The 28,000-nt window shown below is 38.2% G+C and overlaps 1 protein-coding gene across 2 annotated transcripts; it reads left to right on the top strand.

Annotated features, from left to right (window-relative positions):
• The first annotated feature begins 1,223 nt into the window (after nt 1-1,223).
• On the top strand, nt 1,224-27,609 carry jak1 (Janus kinase 1). Of its 2 annotated transcripts, none has more exons than XM_083887963.1 (25): nt 1,224-1,450; nt 6,465-6,676; nt 7,622-7,745; nt 9,871-10,024; nt 10,450-10,607; nt 11,195-11,463; nt 11,907-12,004; nt 12,124-12,234; nt 12,932-13,089; nt 13,543-13,657; nt 14,105-14,303; nt 15,865-15,974; nt 16,923-17,075; nt 17,173-17,260; nt 17,348-17,475; nt 17,612-17,750; nt 19,671-19,822; nt 20,004-20,154; nt 20,876-20,964; nt 21,559-21,751; nt 22,218-22,342; nt 22,811-22,983; nt 23,703-23,820; nt 24,123-24,233; nt 25,889-27,609. In XM_083887963.1, the coding sequence occupies exons 2-25, from the start codon at nt 6,472-6,474 to the stop codon at nt 26,006-26,008; spliced, it is 3,441 nt and encodes a 1,146-aa protein (XP_083744089.1). In that variant the 5' UTR covers nt 1,224-1,450; nt 6,465-6,471; the 3' UTR covers nt 26,009-27,609. The 2 variants fall into 2 exon arrangements, with proteins under 2 accessions (XP_083744089.1, XP_083744090.1); XM_083887964.1 differs by lacking the exon at nt 1,224-1,450 and adding an exon at nt 4,008-4,112.
• The last annotated feature ends 391 nt before the right edge of the window (nt 27,610-28,000 follow it).

Raw genomic sequence — 28,000 nt, 5'->3', positions numbered from 1 at the left:
CACTCCAGATTTAACTATAATATAACCACTTCCTGTGTCCACCTGTAAGTGGATTAATGCTAGGTAATGATTTCTTAAGAGGATTATTTCCTCACGTTTGTGATTGTATGTTACTACTTAACTTTCACAGCCAGTTATAACAAAATGAAATAATTAAATACAGCACTATCTATACAAACATTCCCCTTGTCTGATCGTTTGTCTGTAGTCAGCAGGGGAACTCCACTATTTTTTCATGATGACGGTTGACCTGCTGATTCCTGCCTTTAAGGAGTGAATTGTTCGTTGTTGTTTTTTTTTTTTTAAGCATCTGTCTAAGATTCCTGACTTCCTCATCTTAAAAGGAAAAACAAGCAGCATATATGAAACTGATATGTTATGATGTAAACAGAGGAGTGGTCATAAATTTCAATAAACAAACCACAAAGAGAACAGTTATGCAAATTTGCCAGACGTGCGCGGCCTTGCATCTGTGATTATAAATGGACAACAACAACACATTGTCATGTTTTTGAAGCACAGGCACATGTTTTACATTTCATGCAAGCAAAGACCTTGAAGCAAGCACAATATTTATTTATAGTTAGAAATGATACAAACGTTATTCTTCACATGAAATATACCATACATAGAACATTTTTCAAATGTAGAAGCTTGCATTTTTTTTTAAACTTAATCTTCAAATGTAATTAAGTCACAGCAGTTAACATTTTCAAGATAGATCGATCGATAGATTTGTATTACTAGTTTTATTATGCAATTTGATTATTTTAGTACATGAAATCTATTTTTAATCCATATGGTAAAAGAAAAAAAAAGAAAAGAGTATGACATGACAGCTTTTGACAGTACTGTTATTTTATAGTATAAGGAAAGAGTGGACATGCAATGAAAATTTTTAACTTTTCTGTTTGTTTTTTGTGTAAGTTTGGTATGAAAAATAGGTATAATTTATACATATTTACAAGTATATATAATATATATATATGTGCGATAAAGGCTTTTGTCAAGACAGTTTAATATAATATAATATAATATTTCTAAGATTTCAATGCAGTGAACAATAGTAGGAACTGCGCCCCTGCGTGCAACAAGAGTTGATGACGTCACCCTGACTGACAGGCTCAGTAGCCAATCAGCGTCCGTGTTCTATCGACGGTCACTGCGTGGTTTTCGGGAAGGGGGATGCTTCTTGTCAGGAAGGGTTAGCAAGAACCGAGAACCACTACGTCTCCACACAATATCTGAGACAACAAGATTTTCCTTGGACTTAACGTCGTTCACGTTTTCCCCAGGATACTGAATATTCGTTCTCGCAAACGTTGGAATTAAACTGTCGTCAAGCGAAAGTCAGAGTTCGCCCAGGGAGGGAGCTTCAACTTGGCCCGAACGTCCAATGTACTGAACGAAACGGAAGTAACTTGCCAGCTGTCTGGCTAACGCTCGCTAGGTGAGTAAATAAATCCGCGTTTGTTCAATGCTGCCATGGAAGTGAAGGCCAATCGTCGGGTCCACGGTTATCTGTTAAGTTTCTCCGTTGTTGTCATGTCGGTCAACATCCGAGTGCGGGTGGCTTTTGCTTTTTTTTAAAAGAGAAAGAAAAAGAACCGGGCTTAGCTAGTAGTCCACTTGGCACTATAACGGTGAGCCCACGCAGATCGATGGTCTTGTCTGACGTAATAGGGGCGACACAATATGCTATATTTCCAATCATCGAGTTAAAAAAAATACCCACGATATGTCGATCAGTGTGAATGTCTATAATTGGTAATAAAGAATGTGTATCTCGTCAACATACAGTTCTAGTGATTGTTTTAGAAGTGCCACAAGGAGGAGTCTTATTATTTTACAATGAACCCATTCTTCTTACTGAAGATTCTTATTTTTCACTGTACACTTTTCATATCAACACATGTACTGATAGTATCACAATTCTTTGGAACACTCTCCGTCAACGTCATCAATGCTTCTTAAAACAATAATAGCCATGTTTTTATCTCGTTCCTATGTATCCTTAACTAACAAATACAAACATATCTGTACACAATTTACTATACGATTACATACAAGAACCAAATAAAGGAAGACGATCCTGCCTATAAATTTTTTTTTAAAGCATGTTGTTAACAGTTATCGTCAGAGTATATATACACCTGGCTAAATTATTAAGTACAGTCTGTGTTTCAGTTCTTTTTTTAAATGTAAAAATTAAATTCCCACCCAATTTAAGCATTTTCCCGTCTGTTTGAGGAAAAAATAACCTCAGACAGTCTCCTCCATTCTTTTTTTGTCCCAACACGGGGAACAAAACTAAAACTGAAAGCTACTGCTATTTTGATTTTAGGGCAATGATTGTTTGCACTGCCAAGTAACAGCTAGTTATTTTTCTCGATTAAATAATAAAGCAAATGTTAGAAAGAGATATGTATTTGATTTATTAAATTCTCTTTGAATCACTCTTTTTTTTGTCATGAACATGTCATGGCTGTGAATTAGAGTATGCGACAGAACTTAAACCTGTTTGTTGTTTCAAAACAACTTGTAATAACATTTAATAATATTTGTTTTACGTCACACTATTCAGGTTTATATATGTATGTAAAAGTAATCCCTATCTTTATTCTTTACTGTTACTTGGTTTGTTACTTTGGAATTTATGATTGCTACCTACACAGTTATTTCATGCATTATTTTAGACTAAATTGTACATTGATTAGATTCCACAATACCCACTGATCATTCAACAACTAAAGTAAATGTCCTTCCTGTCATGTATATTGTACTTAATACATGAGGACCACAGGTTCACTCCGTGTTCATGCCAGAAAAGGTGTCAAAGGTCTCAATGTCTTACATTCAGGATAATAATCAAAGTTAGAGGATATATGTTTGTTTTATAGTAGTTGAACCTCCCAATTTCGAAGTTTGTTGGTTAATTTTTGCTCAGAAAAAGGATGATATTTAACATGATAGAGCACTAGGTTAGTGTTGTTTGGGATTTAAATCAAATCACCTTTTGGGATATTAAAGTTTGCATCTGTGACCTATTCCTTCAGGAATAGAGACAGCATCAAGGATATCTTGCATGATCTACTACACTAAAAAAGTCAAAGACCATATTCTCGCATTGTTAAAAACTCATTAATGATCAAATTAGAAATTAGAAAAACATGTTATTTGTAATGTTCATTTCAACTAACCATTTAATTTGCCAGTTTCACCGATAGCTTTCAACTTTATGGTTTTAAGCCAGTTAATCATTACAATCACTGTGCAGTGGTTAGCCTCACAGAAGTAGTATTTAGAGGTTTGCATGTTCTCATTGTGTCTGCATGGATTTTTCTCCAGGTACTATGGCTTCCTCGCACAGTCCAAACTCATTAGACATGGACTATTGTCTCTAAAATGCCCTTCATGGGGGTGTGAATATAAGTGATTGGTTAATAAGTTGACCCTGTTACTAATGTCCCTAAACACGGTTTATGCTGTGATTGGCTGCACACCCAAATACTCACATACACTGCTTGTCAGGGTACTTAGGATAGTGTTGTTCCATAAGTTCCTACATTTTGTAGCAAGCAGTATAATATAACTTGCTAAAAGAGCAAAATGCCATCCAATAAGCTTAAAAGCTGATAAGAAGTGATAAAAAGTGAAGTTATCAAACATCTGCTACGTCAACAGTCTGTACGTGTTTGTTGACTGTTAGCAGGTAGTTACAGTTTAAACATTAACTATAATATTCACATACATTTTTCTGCAAATGCATAAAATAAAAAATAATTTCCTGAATACTTATATTGACAAACATGGTGGAAAGGGAATATTCAGACTATGCACTCCATTATATTAGTCAACCCGAATTTGATAAAGCTTTTTATTGATACCATATTTTTAGTATTTTGATAAATATTTATAGGCAGAATGTGACCAATAGCAGTAGCAGTATTACAGTTTTATTATTTAAAACCATGGCAAAGTGACTCAATGGGGCTTTTCCATTACACAGTGGTAGCACTACTCGACTCGAGCCGATGCTGAAATGTGATGTCAACAGACTGCCGCCCGCTGACTGGCAGTCTGGAGAGTTTTCATCTCTGGAAGAGTCAAGAGTGAGGCAATCTACACAAGAATCAAACACCCCATTTTTAAAAACCAACAAGAGCTTTACAGCGAGCATGGCTCATGGCTGCATGGCTGCTGTTCAATAAAATACACCATGGTCCGTTGACAAGGTGCAGATGTTCCTTTGTTTGGTGGCTGATGAGATGGTCATTTTGAGGAGGTACTATGAAGTAACAGAAAAAGGACTTGTCTGATACTCAAACCGAGTAGAGTCGTGTTAGAAATGTATCGTGTGATTTGTATCATTTACTATGCACTCCGTAAAAAAATCCTCCGCCCGCGTACCACCGGTGGTACATGTATCACAGTTTGAGAACCAAGGATCTAACCCATCTTTCTTGTACATTATCAGCTGAGTTTGGCTCCCACAGCCCTAAGAGTATATCATGGATGGATGGATTTTAGTATCCAGCAAAGACATTAAGAAATATTATGTTAGACTTCGGTGGAAAAAGGAAGAGTCATTGACTCACTGATGGAGTCGCTTGTGAAATGTGACATGTGAAAGGCTGACTCTATTTCTTGAGAATAGTTACTGTGTCCTCTTGGTATAATGACTGCTTTGCTTACTCATAATTATGAGTTGATTAATGTTCCAGTAATATGATTAAGGAATTTGTCAGCACTCAAATGTTCAAAGGGAATTCCAAGACATTTTCATTGGACTGTAGCTCACAGTGCTGAAACCTGTCAACACTCAACACATTTACATATTTGTCTGCGCGACGCAAGAACTGATACCTGGGTTAGGTTTGATGGTACGCTTTATCAGTGGAGTTATCGGGTTCCTACTTTACACCTTTTACATTGGTTTGAAGAAAAAATAAAACAAACTGACTGCGTTCTGTGTTGGGGGGCTCTATTCATATTATCTTATTTTCCTACAGCACTAACTAAGTAAAAATACTTATTTTTCTATTTGGCCTGGTAGCATTTATTTTATTGTTAACAGGGGAAGCTAAATGTAGTAGTTGACTTAAAAAAACACTCTGTTGCTGTTACATGGTATGTACCACTGTCTCAATCAATTTGGATAAATGTCAGACCGACTGACATGCACTGTGTAGTGATTTTGGAAATATGACTCGTATTGAACTTTGGTTTAAGGAGGGAAAGAAAATCACATTATTGATGCTATAGAATCCTAATTCAGTAACATTATAGAGTCAAATTCTGACAAAAGCATATCATCCCAGCCCTAAATATATAGCAATGACAGTAAAAGCTATCTGAGTGTGTGTTTAAGTATCAAGTTTCATAGCTGGGATGCTGAAACCAATATTGACTGAATCCATTGTCGGAATAGTATTACTTATTGTTTTAGCAAAGTTTTTGCCTAATAATCACTTGCATAACTGCAACATCAATTGTCTTTTCAGGCATGTCTGATGTCGCAGATATGCATGTGATATTGTTTCAACTGCTGAACAATGTCTGTGGAGACGGACTCACAACAGCTGCTGCTGCTGCAGTTGACGGGCTGCTTTTGCTACACAGCCAGTGTTGTGCGTTATTTTAGACTCCTCCTATTGAGTCGCCCCTGCTCAGTGTTGACCTGTACTGCTATGTGTGTTGAGTGTACATTACACTGTATTCTGTGAGTTATTTGGGTTGTAGCACCACACATTCTTAATGAGTCACTGGGTTAATGAACATTGAGCTCAACATTGAACTGCTTCTGTTTGCCAGAACTCATCATGCATTCAATATCAATACTCACACACATCTTGGTCACACAAACACACCCAGTACACCTGATGTACCTGATTAGCTACTTAAAGGTGCCATATGTAAGAATGTGGCCAAAAACGGTTACTACATTCAAATTCAAAATACAGAGGTCTTTTAGGGTTCGTTTTTGATGTAACTGGCAACCCGTGGTTGCTCGGCAGCTGAGACTTTACCGACTGCAATGATTGGTAGACGGCGGTAGGTGGCGCCACATACCAAAACATGATTTCAAAACATAAACATGATTTGCAGTCTGCAAAAAAATTGTACTAATGCAAATATTTTGTCTGTACTGTTGTTGTTGGTGAGTTCAGTTTGTTATATGAACATTATTCCTGAGTCTCTGTGACATATTAGGAGGATTTTATGACCAGTTGCTTTAGATTTATTACATAATGCACCTTTAATGTTAACTTCAACAATGTGGACACACTTTTTCAAAATAATATAATAAACATCTCAAAGGTCAAATGGGAAATAGCAATATAATTATACAAAGACTCCTTGATTCATAATGTTTTTTTAATTGATACTGTTTATGCAAACTGTGACATTTAAATTGTTTTAATATAACTGCACCACTGTCTTTTTCACAATCTTGTAACCAGTTTCTGAATGCCAACTCTGGGGGTGATGGAGTTGAGCAGGCAACTCTGTGGGAAGATGAGGAGGTCCAGCAAGAGAGCGCAACTCTCCTCTTCTCCTTCTTCCACTTGGGGCCTGGAGATCCACTTTTATGCACCAGAACTGCATCAGCTTGAGTACTTTAAAGGGTGCTACACTGCTGAGGAGCTCTGCGTGGATGCTGCCAAAAAAAGCTGTGAGTGTCTGCACACTAGCTCCTCTGCCTAATATCAAGCAAGCGCAACGTATTTTCAGCCATAGATACTTGAAGTCTAACCGTTAATTTATTCTCCTTACCAGGCTTTTAGCCAGCAGGGCGTCCGTGCGTCCTGGGGACGCCCTGTACTGAAAATAATAAGAAATTAGACGCCCTACTTTTAGGCAGGACGCCCTAAAGACGCCCTATTTTTCCCCCGGTAACCACCGAAACGATGTTGTGATGACGCGCAGGTATAGACAGGCGCGTGCTGGTCGCAAAAACTACGGCCATCACGAGCCTGTCTATACCCGCGCGTATACCACAAGATGCGAGTACACGGTGGAACGGCACCCATTAAATGCTGGAGTCTCTTTGCGTTAAAGCGAAACTTGGCTGCAGCACAAACTGTTGCTTTGTGGCAACAGTTTGAGAACGGCCCTTTTTATTAAAACATGATTGTGACCCAGTGCACAAAGCAAGGACTTTAACAACATGGTTGAGAAGTTTGGTGTGGAAGAACTTGACTGGCCTGCACAGAGCCACATCTAGCATCTTTGGAATGAACTGGAACAGAAATTGTGAGCCAGTTCTTCTCATCCAACATCATTGCCTGAATTTATAAATACTCGCTAGGATGAATGGGCACCAATTCCCATAGAAATACTTCAACATCTTGAAGAAAATCTTTCAAGAAGTGTGGAAGCTGCAAAAGGGGACCATTTACCCATTAAAGTCCTGCATATGTATTTAAATATGTCATTACACTCTCTTGGTATAATGATCGGGTGCCACCATTCCTTTTGTCCATATAGTGTATCATACATATCATCTTTGATTTTATTATAGACATATGGTTTACATTTAGTGAGACTGATGGTTTAGCTCTTTTTTTTTAACAGATCTTGGTTGATAACCCTCTCTCTTTTCTATTCCCTTTCTCAGCAATCTCCCCCTTGTGCCATAATCTATTTTCCCTGTACAACGAGACAACCGACACATGGTACCCCCCCAACTTTGAGTTCAAGATAACAGATCTGACCAGTATCAAGTTGCACTATCGCATGAGGTAAGAATGCCCTCACAGCAGAGCCTGACAACAATGGAGTTGCCAATTTGATACCAGAATAACCCTAACCCTAACTACTTGAATTTAAATAGTTTTTTCTTGAATTAAACACTTGGGATCAGTGTTATCTTTGAAAACTTTCTGTTGAGAGCTTACAAACCAACAGCAGCCACATTGGATTAATGACACCCGAAATGATCGAGTAGTGGTAAAACCAGTGATGGCAATGCAAAGAACTGGCTAAAAGTGTTACGCTTCACCTGAATGCTTTGGTTTACTTACTTATTCTCTCAATACGTAAGTAATTGTAAATCCCTTATGCTCAAATAATTATGTCATTTTGGTTAAATTAAAATAATTCATTATTTTACATTTACACATTCCAAGGTGCTTCATCATAGAGTATAATGTTCAAGTAGTTTAAACAGTTTTTTTTAAACACAAAGGTTGACACTGGTTCATCGGCTTTCATAAGCAGTTTATCTGATTCACTTTGACCATGGCATCATCACTAATCTCTTATCAGCCTCCTAACTGAGAAGTACTGAGGCTCGTGGGGAAATTTGTTTTTCGAGATGCTCCCTAATTAGTTTTACATTTAGCAAACTTTTACTGAAAACACCCTGCTGTATATAATATTGATTTTAAGAAAGACTATCCTTGTCTGAAACATTGATTTTGAGACTAAATCCTGGAACCTGCGCAACGAATTTTGCAATTTTTGTGGGTATGGACACATAATGAACTATCAACATACTCAGAACCCCTTCATGAGTGTTTGTGCCTAAGACCCAAAGAAGAGTTTTTCTTGGTCTCAGTTGTGTGCTTTTCTACAAAAGCTGATCGGATCATTTGAAAGCACTCATCAAGCACTACATGTTAGGTGCTATTTCATGCAAAGACAGGAAAAACGCACATTACTGTGGTGTCAGATGCACTTCCTTTATTTCTGCTCTCTGCTTTGACTATAGCTAATGGAGAGAAGTAAGCGTGCAAAGAGTAACTTTGTTGAAATGTTGTGTGTGTATTTGCTAGCTGCAGCTTGCTTTGCATCTGTAGTGCATTCTGTCATACAAAGCTATTGTGGTGAAGTCTTGAGATATATATATACACACATTCTTTTGCATAAACAAATGCAAAGAAGGATTGACATGACAGCAGGATGGATTTCCAACAGGACTAAAAGTATGCAACTGTCAACTACTGGGTCTAGACATTTGTCATTTAGCTGAAGGCTGTTCCTGCTGCATGCTAATACTCTGAACTAGACAATGCCACACCAAGTTAGATTCATAATTTTACCACAATTTGCATAATTACACAAAAGACAATATTATCCAATGGTAATATCATATTTGAGGCATAATTATTTGTAAAACAGTGTTTTGCTAATCCAAGTTTTGCACCAAATTAATGAAATATCATTGAAGAGAGGATTTATCTTTACAGAATGTGGCACTTAAATACTTAAGTGGTTGACTGACTAATACATATACCAGTGTTACCACACCTAGAGAAAAAACTACAGGAAGACTGCCCCTTAGACTGGGTTGAGGTAAGCTTATTTATTTATACACAAGTCAATTCAAAGTGCCTTACAAAGGCATAAAATACACAACAAAGATGTTCGCATTTAAACATTATATTAAAAACGTTGTAATCATATGGTACAATATTTTTTTTGTTCATCAAAGGGCCAAAATTCAGTTAATCCAGACTCAGTGCTATCCTTGTTATTCTGATAACTTCTGATCTTATTTTCACTTCACTACTTCTCTTTTCAGTTTCCTTTTTAAAATAGTATTGTTACATATTTTAAACCCCAGTGTGTAGCTTCTATTACCAAAAACACTGCAGCCCCTCTGCCCCTTGGCCTCTCTCACATATTCACACCCACACCCAAAAATAGCTCCCAACGTTTGCAGAGCCGTGAGTTGTCTTTCAGTGGTATAACATAGCATTACTCATCCAGACTTGATCCAGGAAATGTGGAGCTGCATTGTGTAGTGAACAGCTCCAGCTGTGTTGTGTTGGGCATATGCTGGGAGTTGCTTTTTGTGGGTGCTTCTTGTTGTTTTTAGCTAAAGTGCTGCTGTATAAGGCTATCCCATGTGTCTCCTGTCAGATTTTATTTCAGAAACTGGCATGGCACCACTGAAGGAGAGTCACCAGTGTGGAGACACTGCATCAATAAACTCAAAGGGGGACTTAGTCCACAGAAAACGCCAGAGGGAACACCCCTAATGGATGCTGCGTCTCTTGACTACCTTTTCGCTCAGGTGGGTCTTTGCATCATCCATCCATCCATTTGTTTACATTATTTTGGCAGAATGTGAGTCTTCACTTACTTACATTGTTTTATATATATATAAGAATAAATAGATTTTGGCACCACCTATAATAATTTGATACTGTCAAAAACATTTCGATCACTTATGTATCTTTACACATTCACTTGAAACCTTGGATATTGACTTATCAGTTGAGTTTCAAAACATCAACTGAGAGGAAATAATACCAGGAAGTGCATTTAAGATCAACAATAGGTGGGGTACAAATCAGACAATAGCTGAGCTCAAACCTCTGAATATCCTGTTTTCTTTGTTCATTTAAACTTGACAGCATTTGTTTATAGAGAGGTATTGGCTATGTGTATTTAAAATGTCTAAATGTTTGCTTTCTTCATCCAAATATTATTGCTCAGGGCCAGCATGACTTTCAGAAGGGGTTGGTTTCCCTGAGGACAGCCAAGACAGAGGCAGAGCAACACGAGATAGAAAATGAGTGTCTGGGCATGGCTGTGCTTGCCATTAGTCACTGTGCAATGACCATGCCTGTGCCAGCTGTTCCCCATGACGTCAGGTAACTACACACACACACACGCACAAACACAAACACAAACAAATAGATGCACGTTTAATTTAGTGCATTTTCTGACCTATCAGAGAATCAAATGTAAAATTGTTCTCTCTGTAATGTTTATGGTCATGCTAATTTCTCAAAGGCATACTAATTAAACTTTGGCTTTCCTTTGGCTTTTTGTTGGTATATTTTTTTTCTAATATCAGCAGAAATGTACTTTGTGTTTCCCAAAGTAAAACAGGTTAGAGAAATAATGCACGCGTTAGTAAAATGGTGGAAACATCCCTGCATATATTCTGTGCATGGGACTGTACGTGCATTTGATACATATTGTCCTTCTGTAAAACATATTCTATTATCTTGCTGCATCCTGCATACATTTCCTTACTTTTTGTTGATTAATCTTAACTGTACCATAGTGTATTTATTATAAAACATCTTCTTTGTTAAATAATTAAAGAAATATTGTATATACAACTGTGGTAATCAAAGAAAACACTGTAGATGTCAGTCAGTAGTAAACTGTGTGCAAGTATTTTTGTTATTTTTTTAAAATATTTCTACGTTTTTGATTTTCATTCACACAGCTACAAGCGTTTTATCCCGGAGTCACTGAACCGCAGCATTAAGCAGCGCAACATACTTACACGGATCCGCATCAACAATGTCTTCAAGAAATTCCTCAGCGAATTCAACGGCCGCACAGTCAGGGATAGCAACATCACTCCGTATGACCTGAAGATCAAGTACTTGGCCACACTGGAAGGCCTGACCAGCGGCCTGGGCAGCGAGCTGTTTGAGCCCATCTATCTCATTGTCACACAGGAAGGAGAGCTTTCCAGTGGAGGTTACCATGGTAAGATTTCAGGAAGTCGATTCATCAGTGGTCTTGATGTAATGTTCTCAAGCACAGTGGCAGGTGTGTCATACACAACAGCTTAATATGTTTTTTTGTCTACAATTAGATTTGTTTGTTACAAGAGGTTATAGATGAGGGAAATGTTTGTTTGACAGGATAATCCCTGTGTAGAAACTGTAAAGAACCCGAGTGATTCAAACCTGTTTTTGAAAGCTGCATAATGGGATTTTTTCATTACCCTATTTAAGATCGGAATTTCTTTCATCATAATATACAGTAGCCATAGCCAATGAGGTATTTCCCTGGCTTCAGTCGTTAAATAAACAGTACATGGTCTTTTAAAACAATGTTCCAAAACCAAATGTGTGACTATTAAACAATTTAAATACTTTGGCTCTCCTTGTAACTGCTCTAATGTAATGTTGGATTTTATTTTTTAGGGTACTATAACCAGAACCAAGGGCAGATCAAGAATATGAACATGGAGGTCTTGGTCACTGGTACCACTGGCATTTCCTGGAAAGAAAAATCTACTACAGTAAGTCAAACCGTGTTTTGTATTTTTCAGAAGACAACCATAGAGAGTATTTGCAAATAAGCATAGTCCATTTGCCCGTTCAACATGTTCATATCTGCTCTGTTAATCTTTTAAAATAGGTGTCTGCAAATGAAAAGGTCACATGGGAGGTGTTCTGTGACTTCCATGAGATCATACACACCGCCGTCAAAGAGGCAGTGGTCACCATCTATAGACAGGACAAGAGGATGGTGAGACAAACATGAAAACAAATAAGAATACACTCTATTTGGTCTTCAATATCTGGCCTATCCTGTAGATCAGGGGTCTCAATCTCAAAAGATCTGGGGGCCAATGCGCATCGTGGTCAAGAGGGGGCCGGCCCAGAGAACAAAAAAGTGGGGAAAAAAACAACTGTTCACAATATTGCATCATGAAATCACACGTATACCATATGTAATACTATTTATGATGTAAAATGAATGTATTAATATCAAAAACAAACAGATTTTAAATTTCATAAATAATAGTGTGGACAACTGTATTTAAAATTCATACCAGGAGCCGTTTTGAATGTTGTGTATGATACATTTAATAATGGGATAATTATGACCAAATGTCTTATTATTACTGTTATAAAAAAAAAAATTGCTAGCAAACATATATTATATTCTATCACCTCGCTGGCAGCTGTACCTCAGCTACACACTGTGTTTAAACGGTGAGGTCGTGGGCCATGTTTTCATTATAACATGATATTAAGTGGGGGGGCCGCATGTGGATTCATGATTAATTGTGATGTCATGCATCATCTGAAAATAGATGTTAGTGTGGTAAAACATCACTGCTCTTTGAAAAATCCTCTGGAGGTTTGTGGCTTTCTGTATAGCTGCCACACATTTTGTTTTCCTTCTTCTTTTGATTTTTTTCCCCCATCTTCTCTTTCAGGAGATGCAAATGAATTCTCGTACCGAAGCACTTTCCTTTCTCGCCCTTGTGGATGGTTACTTTAGGCTGACGGTTGACGCGCACCACTACCTGTGCAAGGAGGTGGCCCCGGCTTCGGTGGTGCACAACACCAGCAATGGCTGCCATGGTCCTATATGGTTTGTACTGGCAGGTTCATTGATGCTATATGCAAAAACAGGCATTATCTTAAAGAAGCCATGTTTTACTGACTAATTTGTATTCTTAGCCTTTCTTGACCTCCCCTTGCACAGACATCCTAGGTTTTATGATGCGGGGTTTGTCATCCTCATTTAGGGTTAACCTACAGTTTTAATCATGACTTTCTTAGTATTTGTCAGTAATATTTACACATAAACAATAGTTATCAATCCTAGAGGGAATATGGGGTACAGTGAAAAACAAAGCAAAACAAATAAAAATACAGTACAAGAAACGTTGAAGACACCCCAAACCCAAGACAGACAATACATTAGTTATTCATTCTATCATCACAAATACTTCCTACCACTGAAAATTATTTAAGAGTCTATTTTTTAAACCTTAAAAAAGCCTATTTCCACCCCCTAATCAACATGTTTTTCACGCTACAGTACAGAGTATGCCATCCACAAGCTGCGTCAAGAGGGCAATGAGGAGAGCACATACATCCTGCGCTGGAGCTGCACTGACTACCAGTACATCATCATCACTGTAGTGTGCACTGAGGTATTAGTATGTTCAAAACAAATGAAATATTACCATTAAACCATTGCCAAAAGCTGACTGACTGCAACCAAACTGAATTCTTTTTATCAGTTACTTCAGGAAAAGTCAAAGTTGATAGCCCTATTGTTTTCTTCCAGTTATTATTATTTATTTTTATACTGTACAAGTGTTTGTGTAGCAAAAATTGCAAGACCTAGAAACTTGAAACCATTGGTGGTGCTGTGCTATTCGAGCTTATATCTCAATAGCAATGTGACTTTGTGTCAAATGTCTTTTAAACTTTCATGCTTCGCTCTTCCTCTATTCTTTCTGAGACTCCATACTTTTATCTTTTCCCTATTACACTTAAACTGTTCTCTTCACTTGAGCTTCTACTTTGACCCCCCTCTGTAGCATTTTGATGTTAAACTTCTATTATTGTCCACACCTTCTCTTTTCTCCTACCAGCTTGACCTGAAAGAATCTCGTCCTGTACGCCAATATAAGAACTTCCAGATTGAGGTGGCCTCTGAGGGGTACCGTCTGTATGGCACTAACACAGTACGGCCCACTCTTAGGGAGCTGCTGGAGCACCTCGAGGGCCAGAGTCTTCGTACCGACCATCTGCAATTCCGACTCCTGCGCTGCTGCCCCCCACAGCCCAGAGGTAAGCTTAATGCAGCCAAAGTGAAAGACATGGTGATCTAAACAAAGGCAGCTGCAGTCTTTTACTCAAATCGAGAGAGTGTACAAGTTACCTAAGCATAACTTTTTCGAGTTATACCCAGTGTACTACCAAGCTACTGAATCATGCAAATATTCCTTACTCCTTAGTAAAATCGTTTTGAATTCGTTTTTTTAATCGAATCCTAACCCAAGGCATTGGAATTGGATCAAATTGTGACTTTCTGAAAGATTCACACCTGAGATGGATGTAAATGACAGGTATGAACAAGGTCTAAGTATTTGTTTATCTCTCGATCACTGAGAGAGCAGTGGTGGTAGCCAGGAAGAACTTGTGTCTGTGTGTCTGTGTGAAATGGTGTCAGGGAGGAAGAGAGTTGTAAATGATGGTTTCCGGAGCCAAAGAAACACTCTTGTGTTTACTTCACTCAGGAACAAAAAGGTGGGGGACGGGTGGAGTCATATATGCATGCGTGCAATGGGCTGTTTATGGTTTGTTTACAGTTTTCAGAATTTTATTTTCTGGTTTTTGCTATTTACATTTAAAATGGTTACCAGCTTTAATTCTGAGAAGACTGGTAGTTTTCTGTGAGTCAGCCGTTAAGGAAGAGAAGAGTGCCGTGTTATTGTCAGTGTAAAAATATATGAATAAGATGGAGATTGTTTGTTTTTACTTGTTGTTTATGGTCTATGACATATGATTTTTATGTTATAAGTTAAGTGCATCACAAACAAATGGATAAAAGGACTATGGGGGTCGAGAGTGAGTTGGTGTGTTTCTAGAATTTGGCTTTTCTTAAAATAAGCAAAGGAAAAGTGAAACATGTTATATTTAGTGCTGGGTGTGGGCCCATGCTGTGTTTGGCTTTTGCATTAAAACATGGATTCAGGTAAAAGAACTGAGAGTAAAAAACAGTGAATGTGGGTTAAAGCTGAGGGAGTGCAGATGCCTTTTACCCCTTTTGTAAACCACAGAGTGTTGGGTATGTCACAACATTAGACACCCACATGCACAGACCCACGCACACGCATAGCACAACAACAGACATATTTCGACTTTGTCCTCCCACACATTACTTCGTATATCAACTAAAAAAAACACACACAGTAACACAACCTGAATAGCTTTTCACATCATAGCCACATTGACATAATTTTTGAGTGCTTGTTTTACCACATATAAACACAGATTCACTTTCATGCTCTAAACCAGAGCTTATATTAGCATCTTATATCTCAAGCAATCTTAGGTGCAATGAAAAGCACGTCAACCCAGGTTAAGTGCAGTGAACATCGTTTTTCTTAATTGTCATCTTAGTTCATTTTTAAAATCAATACAACCTTTAACAATTACAGTAAAACAACAATACAACCACATTACATAATATCACTGAAAGATTATACATTATAGTCAATTTTGAAAATGGTCAACATGAAAAATAATGAAATACCTGAAAATATAAAGTTTTTAGAATGCATTGCTTCATGTGAAATCCACTGCATGGCCCTTTTTCTAAAAGTGTTTTATTGTATTTGTGTTGCAGAGGTGTCCAACCTACTGGTGGTCACTAAAGAGAGAGCATTGTCCCCACAGACGTCCATGCAGGACAGTCATCTCAGCTTCCATCGCATTCTCAAAGAGGAAATTCAACAGGTATGTCATATTACGGTGACAATACAGCTACTATGAGAAGTGTACACAAGCATGCATATCCAACTTCAATCAACACTGGTTGCTTGTCAACATCAACAAAACAGCAAGGAGTAAAACGGAAAAGGAATGATGCAGTTCTTGTAATAATATTACAGGGAAATCATTGCTGTCAATAAATACTGATGTGAACTTTGCAAAACAAACAAGACATTTTGAAATGTGTCTGTTGTGCATCAACTTGCCGTCAGATGCATAAACAGTACTAACCCTGTGTGTGTTGTCTGTCTGGCTGTGTGAATGCATGTGATTTGAATAGTTTGTATGCCATTCAAAGTGTGTGTGTCTTTCATTTTCATCACCATGGTTACCAAAGTAACACAGTCTCCACTTTAGTTTCATGGGGTTTACATCAGTATTAAAAAGGATTATGTGGCAATTAGCAACCTTGTGCCTAAATGTTAGTAATTCAGTTTATATTTTGAGAGATACATATAGTGATGCAGTTTTTAAGAGTTTTAATGAAACTCTGCAAGTCTTGTGCTTTCACTGTGTGTGGGCTCTCTGCCTGGTCTGGTCTCTATCCAGCCAGTCAGCCTCTCCTCATTTTTTTCTTAACTTACTATTTCTGATGGTTGTCTTGCTGAATGATGAAATATCATCTAGTTCTGAATCTGTGTGCTTTACTCGATAGGTAGGCGATAGCATACAGTGAAGCAGAAATACTAGTTAAGAATGCATTTTACTGTTGATATTGGCAAACACTTTCAATATCTCTGATGGATTTTGAGCCTCATTATTATCTCCACTTAACAGACAGACAACTCCACCTCAGAATAAATTCCAAATACCAACTTGACAGAATCCCTGCTATTATCGTAGCCATAATGTTTATTCTCGATATGGATATTTCATGCAGTTCTCTGTTTTTATCTGTTCTCTTTTAACCAGGAGGAGCACCTTGGAAGAGGCACAAGAACCAACATCTACTCGGGCACACTCCGGGTGAAGAGTGAGGAGGATGAGGACGCAGGTTACTCATCTTTTCAGGAGGTCAAAGTTGTGCTGAAGGTGCTAGGATCTGGACACAGGGACATCTCCATGGTGAGATACCAGGCACATACTTGCACAGCTGATCTTATGAGGACAAGATTAATAAACATGTATACTGTATTGAGACATATTTATCTTTGGTTGACAGGCCTTCTTTGAAACGGCCAGCATGATGCGACAAGTGTCCCAGAAACATATAGTTCTGCTTTACGGAGTGTGTGTCCGCCACCTGGAAAGTAAGTGCATGTCAAGATAAGTGTAGACACATAAGTGTTTCTTATTGAGAAGATGTGTGTCTCATGTTTTGTGTCTTTATATTTAAGATATCATGGTGGAGGAGTTTGTCCAACTAGGACCCTTGGATGTGTTTATAAGGAGAGAGCAGGCTCAACTGGGCACACCATGGAAGTTCCAGGTGGCCAAGCAGCTGGCTTCAGCTCTCAGCTACTTGGTAAGAGACAACATGCAGAAATATTATTGGAATGTGATCAAGTAAATCCTGTTAATTCTGTTTGGTGTTACTGGCACAATGCAAGTTTTTTATTTCATTGGGTATAATACCTTATTTTACATGTGTGTGTTTGCAGGAGGATAAGAAGCTTGTTCATGGCTTTGTTTGTGCTAAGAACATCCTGCTGGCCAGAGACGGACTGGACCCTGAGGAGGGAGGGCCCTTCATCAAGCTCAGCGACCCAGGAATACCTATCACAGTGCTCACCAGAGAGGGTGAGGACAAAGTACAGACAGTGACACATTCTTTCTCACTCTTACTTAAAGTGAAACCTAAATGTTGCGAAACAGCCACCAGGCATTTTACTTACACTTTCTTTCCAATCAGCTGTAAATTTAACTGGTTATTACATTTAGACACAAATATATTTGCTGTAAAATAATAAGTTGCCCTGATTTTTTTTGTCTTTGTCTCCTGGAAGTCATCCTCTCTGAACTTTTCTCGATCATGCAGATTGTCACTAATAGGAATGAAATTTGTCACAAAATCAATAACATCGCAGTGAGCACATTTCCCCTTTGAGAGTGACAATACAGCAAGGACATTTCTCAGATTGCACAGTTCCCCTCAAATGGCTGCCTCATGTTTCTGTTTATCTATAGAGCCAGAAATGGTGTGCTACCACACAGTGTGGCTGTTAGCTGATGGATTTGCAAACCACAGGTTGGACTGGAAATGTTTCTGTGTAAATGTCCATTGTTATACACTCTTGGGGATACGCCTCCTCTCTCGCTCTTGGTTCCCAGAACTCTCAAACATCACTTCCTACATCTCCAACACTTTGCCAATCAACCAGTCTTCCAGTTACACATCAATGTCTTTATACATGGATTTGATTGAACACATAATGGGTAAAGTGCTCAGAAATCCACTGGGAGTGGGAGCACTCCTCTTTTCTTCCCAGCATCCTCTGATGACTCAAATCATCAAATCTATTCAATACTTATTGTTTGCTTTCTTTTGCTGTTTCCATCATGGTACAGTACAGGGAATACAGTACCTTTACTTGTTGGTGGAGTGTGGGCTGTGCCTGTTGGCCGCATCAGCTAGATATGTAGCATGACAACGAGCAATGACATCAACGTGACACAACAGGCAACACAACAGAGGACATCCAGCAGCTCAGTTTGTGGCTGTTTGTCTCAACAAGACGTCAAGCTTTGTACACAGAGTTACGTTTTTCTGTCTGCCAGTCAGCTGACTGCCGTCACTGTAATTTTACTCTAGTACCCCAAGGGAAGGGTGCCAAAAAAAGAAAGGTTGGGGCCAGTTATTTTGGTACTATTCCTAATGGAAAGCAAAAAAAAAAAAACTCTACTTGGTTTAAACCCAGCTTGTTTGGTCTTCTTTAGTAGTTCGCTGCTTGTTCTCAAGTACCTCCTTTCCTGCTCCAGTTTCTGTGCACGTTGAGTCCCTTCACTGTTTCTCCCCTTCTTCACTCCTCACTTTCCCTGCCATCAGGTGTGGATGCCATCTTTTACATGCAGTGGATGTAGTCAGTGAACTTGTTAATCCCACCAGCTCTCTACTTTACTGCTGATAGTGGTTAGGCTTGCTTACGTGCAGTTACATACTATTACCTTGAGTGCATTTATATACAGTATGTGTTTAGAATGTTAGCATGTAATCAAATAGATGATATGGAACATAGTGGTATTGGTATAAGTGTAAAACTAACAATTGTGTCTCAGTTCTGCAATTGTAGGGTTTTCTTGCTCATTGCGTGCATCAGAAACAAACACAGCCACAACAGAAAAATCAGCTGCCGGTTTTAATGTTGTCTGACTATGTAAATCAGGGCTTATCGAGCCTATAAAGGTTCCAAAATAAGTTTAAAATCACATCATTGATTGTTCAGTCTGAGTTCTTTCAGAATAGATATTCATTTATTGTTGAGCCACAGCGTTAAAGACAGTTTGAGGTTTTAATGTTGGGGCTGATTGCGCTAATGTATGATCAGAAAAAGCATCAAGTCACCTCCTCATGAGACTGCACTCTTGTTCTTTTTGCCCTAATTTGAGTCAGGCCATATATTTTCTTCAGCCATCAAATTAAAGACGACGTATAGACGTTCATGTGACTGTAACACATGAGTGTATTTCTGTCACTAAAGTTGACACTGTTGACTGTTCCAGAGTGTGTGCATCGTATCCCATGGATCGCTCCAGAGTGTGTCAAGAGTGTGTCCGCCCTGAGTATTGCAGCAGACAAGTGGGGCTTTGGTACCACCCTGTGGGAGATCTGCTATAATGGACAGGTCCCCCTTAAAGAGAAGAAACTCACAGAGGTATGGGGGCACAGACACATAATCACAACACAAGCCCTTCACACATGTCTACAATATAACTGTTTTTGGATTCAAATGTGATAGCTTTTCTTTTTTCAAACACTAACAAACCTAACATTGAGAATCACATAAACGTGGTTTGCACTCTCCCTATTCATACGTGTGTCTTTGTGCTGAGCAGAAGGAGAGATTCTATGAAAAGGAGTGCCAGCTGGCCACCCCAGACTGTACAGAGCTGGCTGAACTGATGACCCACTGCATGAACTACGACCCAAAGAAGAGGCCTTTCTTCAGGGCTATTGTCAGAGACATTGACATGCTGGAAGAAAAAAGTGAGTGTGAGAGAAATGTACTTTACACACAGCAACATCCAAAAACTTAACTCATTAAAGTTCAAGTGTGTCTACGTTTTCGTGTGAATCAAATCATTGGATATTGCATAATGGACTCAAAAATTGTACGGGTTCAAAAACGATTCACATTTGCGTTTCCTGTTTGAATCTCGGTTTGAATGTTTTGCATGGTTTTTTTGGTGTCTCAGCTAATGGCAGCCTTGCAAGTGGTGCAAACAGAGTTGTTTACTGAACTAAAATGCTCACCAGGAAGTTCACTGGGTACAACATCACTGATCTGCCCCTGAGCTGGGCCCCATAGCAAATGGATGACTGAAGAGATTCTGTTCTTCCACCTGCTGGCCAGAATTAAATACTACACAGTCACAAAACTGAAACTTCACTGAAAGAGATACCAAACACTACAACACCAGTGATCTATTTCAGAGAGGCTGAATAAAATGTTGTATGATACATGATGATGACAATGGTGATGCAGAATGAGGTGGCTTTAATAATTAATTGTCATCAGAAAAGAAGCGTTTGTGTGGATGTGGAAACCAGAGCAAGTCAAGAGTTACGTAACAGTTACACAGAATCTTTGGGTGGAAACTTTGACACTGTCAACCACAATAGACTTCCTATGATGTAAGTTTGCTATATGTTGAAGAAAAGGTACAGCAGGTTTGACATATTCTTTTCATTTTTTTCCATTCCTCAGACCCATCAATCAAACCCCAACCCACAGCAGTGGTGGACCCAACTATGTTTGAGAAGAGATTCCTGAGGAAGATTCGAGACCTGGGAGAGGTAAACTTTGTGCATTTATCTCATGTGTTAATGACAGTTCCAGTGCATCATAAAAACAACTTGGAAATGTTAAAACATGAATTCAATAATGTATTTTTAGGTACCTTGGTGATTTTTATTTCAGCGTCTACTAAAGTGTCACCAGGGATATTGGCATTCTTTTGGTTCTTTATGTCCAAAAACGAGCTGTGAAAATGAAATAAAATCAAGTGGATGTTATAGTCTGAACGGTGTTGATCCACATGCTAGTTTTTAAGAGATTCTATGCAAATCCTAGTCCATTTGTAGTGGGTAAACGCTTTATATCTGCAAATCATGAAGACTACACCACAGGTAATAATATTATAAGAGCAGCGCTAACTTATCCATCTAACCAAAATCAAAATGGCCTTTGTTCATTTTAAATATGCTGCTCCTTTGACTTGGAATAACTTACAGAATGATCTGAACTGTGGCCGTTTCAGGCAATTTTGAAGGTTGGAGAGGATAACGCCCTTAATCGATGTGACTGCCTCTAATTTGTTTGGCATGCCCGTTGTTAGAAAACGGCACCTGTATCATATGGTTTTGTCCTTTCTCATGTTCCTCATGAAGGGCCACTTCGGTAAGGTGGAGCTGTGTCGCTATGACCCTCGGGGAGACAAAACTGGCGAACTGGTGGCAGTGAAGTCACTGAAGCCTGAGAATCGGGAAGAGCAGTGCAACAATCTCTCGAGTGAGATCGACATCCTGAAAGCACTTTACCATGAGAACATTGTCAAATACAAGGGCATTTGCCAAGAGGAAGGTAAGAGTGTGCGTGTTTGTGTTTGTGGACAGAAATGCTCTCAAACATTGATGTGGTCAATGAAATGTCTTACTGACTCAAACTGTTATGCGTAGATGTTGTCTTGGTTTTATATTTTTATACTAGAGGTAACTCATGTTCAACGGTTATCTGCACTTGTTTATGATGGCAGCTGTATTTGATAATTAATAAAGTCCATTGCAAATCAAATCAAAGTACGTGCCAAAAAACAAAATCACAATAAAACCTTTTAGTGTCCGTTTCTCTTAGAGCAGAGGCACATTACATTTAGTATGTGTTTGTGCTTTACTGTTTTTATAAAACATCAAGATCCTCCTACTCTCTCTTTGGTTTATGCTGTGCAACTTGAGAACACACACTAAATGCACAAACTGTCTTTCTATTGTAAGGAATCTTTTCAGCTGTTAAATCACTGACTGCATCTTGTGTGTAAATGTGTTTCTAGGTGGTCAGGCCATTAAGCTGATTATGGAGTATCTTCCACTGGGCAGTTTGAAAGAGTATCTACCGAGAAACAAGAGCAAGACCAACCTCTGCACCCTGCTGAGCTATTCCATCCAGATATGCAAGGTAATAACATGGCTTTGTCTTCACAGAGCTGCAATACACCTGCTGCCATTTCTCTGTCTGATTACATTTAACTGACTAACATCAGCTGACAAACTGTAAAAAAAATAAACCACACATAAACTGTTTTCTCACTCAATGTCATGTGATATAACACATGGCATTATTTGTTGTTGTTTGGTGTCACAGGTTAAAAGTTATAGCTACTGATCAAAATCACCTCAGGAAAAACATCTCCATGATCCGACAAATGAATTATCACATTAATCATTGATGTAAATGGTTTATATTTCCACACGTGATGGAGATATAGGAGAGGAAGAGCCAACATGATTGTAGTACAATAGGTGTTTTAATGAATAGATGATATTAACAGCCTGGAACCTCATGTCTCCCACCAGATACAGCTTTGTTCGTCATGTTTCCGGTCTCCTAGAACTCAATGATAGCGTTTTAATTTTTTTGTTTTAGGGAATGGAATATTTGGGAACTAGGAATTACATCCACAGAGACCTGGCCGCCCGAAATGTGCTGGTGGAGAACGAGAGGACGGTGAAGATTGGAGACTTTGGCCTCACCAAGAGCATCAAGGAAAACGAGGGATATTACACCGTCAAGGATGACCACGACTGCCCTGTTTTCTGGTGAGTCAACAAGTGAGAAATGAGGAAAAACACAGCAATAAAACAGTTGTAATCTTTCAGAGTCAAATCTGATCGCCAAGACCTCTGGGAAAAAAAGAGAAAACATAGGGGAATGCTTTATCAATTTGAAAATGATTTTCAGACGGATGTTATGTGAATGATTTACAGAGACAGAGCCTTTTAGTACCATATTATCTTAAACACGAATGACACCATGATCTCATTACAAATCCACAGACACAGAGCTGCTTATAGAGTAACAATCCTCTGTATAAAAGAGGATATTTTAATATATGACTTGTAACATTTCTGCATTAAAATACCCTAAAAATAAGACTATTGTTCCATATTTTGTTGAATGGTTTACTTACATTAGCTGACACTTTTCCAGCACTCCATTATCTATCATAAAATCTGAATTTATATTTAAGGTAAGAGACCCTGTCAGTTTGATTGTCTTTTAATGATGTCATCAGCTTTACAGTCTCTTCTGTTTGGTTCCCCTGTGTGTTATACTTAAGAATTCCCATGATCCCTCACTGCTTCCTGACATAATCAAACTAGGTCTTGTGTTTTTTTTTGACTGAGAGACCCCTAGTGACAGAAATAACACAATGTGCATTTAAGTACAGTTTTAGAAATGCTACTGTAAATGAAATAGGTGAACACTGAACACGAAGAAGCCTGATCACATTAACAAAGATGTGTTTATTTTTCAGGTACGCTCCGGAGTGTCTGACTCTGTGCAAGTTTTACCTTGCTTCGGACGTTTGGTCCTTTGGGGTGACGATGTACGAGCTCATCACGTACTGTGACTCCACCAAGAGCCCGATGACGGTCAGTGGGCATCACTTTCTCACTATTGAAAAGTGCTTGTGTGTGTGTAAACAGAGTTGACGCTGTCTCTCACACTCTTCCTTAAGTCAACATAACAAAGTCAGAATCACAATTGCATCATTTAATTGATATTATATAAAAACTCATACCACTTCTCCTGTGTAATATCATGAAACATTATACTTTTGCATATGCTATATCACTTAATACTATATTATTAATTCCACCTATGCTCTCATCAGACTGTTGCTGATTGTTTTGTTTTATTTATTTTCTTTTATGTTTCCTCTTCAACCACACAGCTCTTCCTCAGTATGATTGGTCAGACTCAGGGTCAGATGACCATCATTCGATTGGTGAAGTTGTTGCAAGACGGGAAAAGGCTGCCACGTCCTGAGAATTGTCCCGAGCGCGTAAGAAACATCTTATTGTATTCAACATGAACAGTCGCATAACAAAATGTTATGCATCAGTTTTGACTCTTGTATGAGTTGGGAGACTTTTAAACAGACTTTATGTGATGCATACGATTCAAACGTCACCTCAGCTTCTGGTTATTTCATGTTTCAGCTTTGTTTCACACATTCAGAGGTTTGAACAATGTTCTTTTTTTCCTCACAAAAGTGGAAATGGACTTGAATATTAATAATATGGGAATATTCTATGAATAATTATGTGTTTAATCTCATCTGTAAAATGAATCGAAAACAGGTTGAGTGTAAAATAAAACTGGTAAACTAGAACACTAAAGTTTAGTGTAAACCTGGGTATCATCCAGGAAACATGTAGCTGGGGAAATCCATCTTCTTTCCTGGTAAGACAAGTCGTAGTTTACTACGCAAACAAGGAAGAATTGCTCCATCCACATAAATCCAATGTATAAACCAGCAGACAGACAAGAAGAGTGGAGAGAGAGTTGTGGAGTCTGGTATTTGAAGGCCATCATAGCTCACTGTCACACTAGGGAAAGGGAGAGGTGAGCAGAGGATTTCTATTTGTTAAAGTCTGAAGTCTTACCATTACATTTCAGTAATTATTACACACTATGCGGAACAAACCTCCGGTCATAATTACTAGTGTCTCCCTCTGTCGTTGATGTGAGATTCGATTCAGAACAATGAGCAAACAACAGAAATCAATTACTCGATTCATCGATTACTCGATGAAAGGTCAACTATTTGGATAATCGATTAATCGTTGTGAAGTTGTTTTCTTCATCAAAATGTCTTAAACATTCTAAAAGTATTAGAGCTTCTTAAATGTGAATATTTCCTTCATTTCTTTGCTCCATATAACAAAGAAGTCATTCAAAACTGAATCATTTTGGTTTGTGGACAAAACAAGACATTAGAGAACATCATCATTTCCAGGTTTGACAAAGACTGATCAATATTTTTGATATATTTTTAATATGTTTTCTGACATTTTATGGACCAAACGTTTAATTGATGAATCAAAAAAATAATCGACAGGTTAATCGATTATGAAAATAATCGTTAGTTGCAGCTCTAGAATAACGTTTAGCAATTTTCCTTCATATCTTTTGTATTTTTTTTACCCGTATGGATGTGAAATGGGTCTTAAATTGTATTCATTATGGTCTTTAAAAAGTCTTAAAAAGTCTCAAATTTAACCTGTTGAAACCTGCAAAGACCCTGAAGAGAGAACAAATGTGATGCCTGGGAAATGCAAAGTACTTAAAGGTCGAATTAATTAAGGCTGAAGCAGCTCTTGCAAGTTGCCCTCCCACCTTGAACTGTGTCTGTACATTCAGTCAAATTTGAGGGAATTGGTCCTGGAAAGTCCCTGAAAAGTCCTTGAATTTGATGGCAACCATGGTGTGAGAACACTATGAATTTCTCATTCATCAAAAAAATATACAGATTTAGAACAGCCACTGTATAAACTAATAACACGAAAAAAACAATCTTATCAGTGCATTTCTGATTTTAAACATTTCAATTTCTTTTGTGCTACTTGCGGAACGTAATGTAAACATTTCAGTGTCAACACATTTTTAATGCATGAGTTAGCTTTTTTGTAACCTAACTGGATCCTTGTTTGACAGGTATATGAGCTGATGCGCAGGTGCTGGGAGCATTCGCCCGATAGGAGAATCGCCTTCAAGTGCCTGATCGAGGAACTGACCGCCATGATGCAACAGCTCCAACCTTTAAACAGCTTCTGAGCCTCCTGCTGTTTGAGGTCGTGGGAGTGACAGTGACTTGTGCATGCAGACATGGACATGACGAACAGATGCTTCAGGCTAAAACAAACAAACACCTGCTTGTGTTCTTTTTTTACTGAGAGACAGTACAGCGTCACGCGGCTGCTTCTTCACGTATAACCTTTATCCATTACATAATTTTAGCCCACCATACTTTTTAAGTATTTCATTTGATGGAGGGATATTCATCGCTTATTCATATTTTTTTCACATTTGAGTTGTTGTGGATGAAATGAGATAATCCCCGTCAAAAACCCTGTAGCCTTATCCCATGCTAAATGTGACCTTATATTATCTTTCAGCAAAAATGTATCTAAACACTTTCATATATAAAGTAGCCACACATTGAACATGGAACGAAACATGGAAAGAAGGACGTGGAGCAAGAGGACTCTTTTAACACTCACTTGTACACAGTTTGAACAGTTGTGTGTCAGACACAGAGTAATCGCTGATAAATCATGGTGACAAACACTTGAGCTGATGATGCACAGACAATAGCACAACGAAGGAGAAGATTAGGCTCTGCACTCTGTGCCACTGCTCTTTGTGTCATCGACTCTTCTGGTTTCATGGAGCGATCGGTAATTGAGCCACTGCAGTTTCCGTCTTCGCTGCATTGTTGTCATCACTTTAGATTTCAAACTGTCACGTGGTCGATCAACAGAGAGCCTGAAATCGTTTTTATTTGGTTTTTTTTTCTGCTTTTGTGTCTTGTCTTTCTAATGTGTAATCTTTGGATTGTTGGACTCGGTTCGTCTTTTTTTAGACGTAATTTTTAAACATTTGATTGATTTGAATTTATTCCTTGCGTTTGTTTTAGTTTCTTACATTTCAGGTTGACAGAGAGCGAGACGTGCGAAACAGAATATTTGTGCCACTGTTCGTGCATCGTTTAGTTTTCCTGTAATGATTTATGAGCGTGACACCAGAGTCGGAAAAAGTGCGACCTCCACTCTTCAGACGAATGAATGAATGGAAGGATCTGATCCAGAGGTGTTTAACAACATAGCGCTTCTTTAGGTGTTAGGAGTAAAAGTCATAGATAAATACTTGCCAATAGAGGGCAGCATAACTTCACTTTTACCGTCACCCTTTACTGTGTATATAAGAGCTGATGCTCATGGTTGTGTCAGTTGAAGAACTGATGATGGTGAGATAAATCCCTGATTATTCACATGGCATTTTTGTTTTAGACAAATATTCTATCTCTTTAATTGACATTCATAGTTATATGTTTCTTTTATAAAACATTTTATTTTTCATTCTTCGTTATGTCAGGAAATCTATCTATGTATGTGAGAAAACAAACATTTGAGCAGAGGGTATTGTAGCTGCATAATGTCACTTCAGTTCATCTCCATCTATGATTTTTACTGTGAGTATTGGCAAAATGTTAGTTGGAAAAAAATCAAAAACAAACAAAAAAAAAACCCAGGTATGCTTTGATCCACATTTTATTTAGGAATGTAAAAGACAATTCCTTCTGCTCAGAGAAAAGAAATATATATATTTTCAAAATAATAAGACAAAAGTATGAATTATGGAAGATAAAAGTATCCATAAATACACAATGAAAAAATAAATAAAATCAATGTTTCATTTGTTCCATCTTTGTCACTCCAAAGCCAATGTTATTTCATCACCACCAATGTCGTCATCTACCGAAATTGTTGTGAGATTGTTGTACAGTTGTAAAGAAGCATGCTAAAATTGCTCTATAAATACCCTATTCACAGTAAAACAATATCAATGTCAGTTTAATATAAAATCTACAGTATGTTTCAGGTCAGGAAAAAAAAAAGTCCACATATTTGATAAGCAAACAAAAAGAAAAAGTGAAGCACAGCAAATCTAAATGTATGTACAGCCGTCGACGTGTGTCAGGAAATCAGATACACCTCAGTATTGCTAAGCTTTGTCATCAACGCACAACAAACGTGTGGATTCATC

The sequence above is a fragment of the Microchirus variegatus genome, assembly GCF_963457635.1.
Source record: "Microchirus variegatus genome assembly, chromosome: 4".
In the NCBI taxonomy this organism is placed as follows: domain Eukaryota; kingdom Metazoa; phylum Chordata; class Actinopteri; order Pleuronectiformes; family Soleidae; genus Microchirus; species Microchirus variegatus.
The sequence above is the reverse complement of the archived record's forward strand: the minus strand, read 5'-3'. Positions and strand labels throughout refer to the sequence as shown.